The 2,844-nt window shown below is 37.3% G+C and overlaps 1 protein-coding gene across 1 annotated transcript in view; it reads right to left on the bottom strand.

The window, feature by feature from the left end:
* Positions 1-2,844, bottom strand: part of LOC109959787 (sodium- and chloride-dependent GABA transporter 2-like) — a 24,593-nt gene that overhangs the window by 19,670 nt on the left and 2,079 nt on the right. The window contains exons 4-8 of the mRNA XM_020599436.1: positions 2,383-2,523; positions 2,148-2,265; positions 1,098-1,151; positions 259-388; positions 8-92 (exon numbers count right to left, since the gene is read on the bottom strand). Of these exons, the coding sequence (XP_020455092.1) occupies positions 8-92; positions 259-388; positions 1,098-1,151; positions 2,148-2,265; positions 2,383-2,523 (528 nt within the window). The remainder of the gene's footprint in view (positions 1-7; positions 93-258; positions 389-1,097; positions 1,152-2,147; positions 2,266-2,382; positions 2,524-2,844) is intronic.

The raw sequence follows: 2,844 nt of genomic DNA, 5'->3' as shown, positions 1-2,844 counted from the left end.
TTCAGACCCTTTGCAGCACCTGGGAGAGACACTCCACGAATGAAGAGGATGAACAGCATCAGGTAGGGGAAGGTAGCAGTGAAGTACACCACCTACAAACATAATGAGAAGTCCAATATTCATTCTTCTTTTAGCTCTGATTTTGGCCTCCACCAACCCCTGAGTCAAATGCTCTTTATCTGTTGAATGTTTCACTATGATTATCAGCTAGTCACTAACTTTGTTTACCTAGACTGTGTATACTAAAGGAGTACTTGCCTTTCCTGTGGATTTAACTCCCTTCCAGATGCAGAAGTAGCATATAACCCAGGCAGCGAGGAGACAGAGAGCCAGGTCCCAGTGTACCTTTCCCAGGGACAAATCATCTGACAGTCTTAACACACGGTTACTGTGGGAATGGGATCAGACATGTAGTCACACAAAAGCATGTTCTGCAAATGGTGTGCAGAATAATAGATGCATACAAATACACTTTGTTTACTTTTTTCAAAAGCTTTCTCCCTCTGCAGTTAACTCAGCCTGGTACAAATGTGTCTAACTGATGACAAGAATGGGTTTAAAGCCATATTTCATTTTACAGCAAGCATATACAGCAAACAGGGCCAAACATGTACATCATAAATCCAGATGTTATAATTACTGTAAGTTTATTTTGGATGGCAGAACCTTATATAATGAAAGCTGCAAGAAAAAGACCACAAATCGTTTTCTTGTATCTACTATAGCTAAGTGATTTGCCAACATCTGCTCTCACAACAAATCAGGAAATTATTACCCCCCCAGCCATATTTTGAAATCTCAAAAAATTAAGACAAAGCAGAGCCAACAACCTTCTAGCAAAATTGGAAGTTGGATAAAAGTGGTGTGATTGGTGTTGTGGCAAAATTATCTATTAAAGCTGGCTTCCCTTTCCTCTTGTGTTCAGGTGAACCCTGTTCACCTTTTGTCATTTCACCATTAACATGCTCACACTCACTCAGCACCCCAAGAGTAGAGGTGGTCTTTAGGTATATCTGGGAAGCATTGCTGAGAAATGCTCATTAGGAAGGAAACTTTTTTTGATGTTTAAAGAAGATAAGAGTGGGAATGTTTCTCACATCCAGAACTCCTCTTCTGGTGACTTGACCAACAGTATTTGGTCAGTGTCATTGCTGGAAATATAAAAAAATAAAGGGACGTTAATATTATAATCGTCAAGTTATTTCCTGTGCAGACTTTCTTAATAGTATGACACAAATAACTACAATATAATCAATAACTTTTAAAGTGATGTTACTATCAATAATTTTTAATCATTATTATTATTATTATTATTATAGAGATATTTTGGGAAATGCACTTCTTCACTGTCTTGCCAAGAGTTACATGAGAATATTTCACACGCACAGATTTTTAAAAGTCATTTAACAAGTGAAAAGTCCAATTGGCTGGTCTCTCTGGTGGACAAATGACATAATGGCATCTATAAATTACATCTGACCTAGTCGGGAGTTTCTGAGTTACTTTTTATGAATGCAATAAGCTAATACCAGGCATATATAGTGTACAGGCCTGGCTTAGTCTAGCTTTACAGCAGGTACAGATTAACAAAACAGGATTTAACCTGTTAATTACTGAGTTTCAGTGTTGGGGATTTTGGTACTCTGTGTTCAGATAGAGTCGAGCAAGCGGTTTCCGTTTCCAGTCTTTATGCTAAACTAAGATAACCAACTGCTGACTGTAGCTCCATATTTACTAAACAAAAATGATCAATCTTCCCATCTAAATCTTGGCAAGGACAAACATATTTTCTAAAATGCCCAAATGTATTTCCTACAGTTTCACACCATACTTGTTTTTCAGCCACTATCAAAGTAATGTTTGGCACATAATTTATATTTATATAGGGCGTACCTTTCACTCTGGAAGTGTCCCAAGACGATAATTAATAGTGTTTACATTTATTACTTTAACCTCCTGCTCTGAACACACAACATGGGTGTGTGACAAAGCTGCTACATTTAGAGTGTGGAAGCCAAGACCAATCCTGTTTTTCTCATCATTCTTTTTTAAGTATCACCAATATTCACACTATGCATTCAATGTGTCATATCAATTTAAATGGTTATAGTTTACCAGGTACAGCGTAGTAATAAAATGCAACTTACATGTAAGTGTTGTTTTCAAAGTAGTCAGGTGATGTGTTGTTGTGTAGGAATGACCAGTTGGAGTCAACTCGAAACAAATCAGGGTTGGCATAAATGCCAATTCGACCATGACATAACGCTTGAGGAAAGAGGCACAAAGGTGAAATAGATGGTGCACACATCAAAATGTTAAAAATATAGTAGAATTCATGTAATAAAAAATTAAGATTTACTGTGTGTTCAAGTCATGCCTTACCAGTGTTCCACACGTTGTCACATGTGGACCAGGGCAGAGGATTTTTGAAGGAGTGAATCAGGTAGAAGATAGCCCAGGCCAACACCACAATGTAGTAAATGTTTAAATATATCACAATGACTTGAGATGCTATCCCCACCCCTGCAAGACACAATGGGTTGTCACAGCTAGTCAAAGTACCTGGTGGCTGCCCTCTTCTGTATTATACAGCAGTTATATTTCCTTAGTACTGCTCTGTTTCCCAGTCTCCACCACTGATAATGTACCTATATGGTATTATATTTTACTTTGGTTTCACATCATAGCCATTTGATTTGATCAACCACTAGAACAGCATACACTCAATAAAATGTTCTGTTCCACTTAGTTTTATTTTATTTTATTTATTGTCTGCCCTGTTTTTTTTCTGCTTTGTTTGAGCAAGTGTGTCTGTTTGAAATTTAAATAATGGGGAAAGCAGGA

This window comes from Monopterus albus, unplaced genomic scaffold, assembly GCF_001952655.1.
Source record: "Monopterus albus unplaced genomic scaffold, M_albus_1.0 scaffold41.1, whole genome shotgun sequence".
In the NCBI taxonomy this organism is placed as follows: Eukaryota; Metazoa; Chordata; class Actinopteri; order Synbranchiformes; family Synbranchidae; genus Monopterus; species Monopterus albus.
The sequence above is the reverse complement of the archived record's forward strand: the minus strand, read 5'-3'. Positions and strand labels throughout refer to the sequence as shown.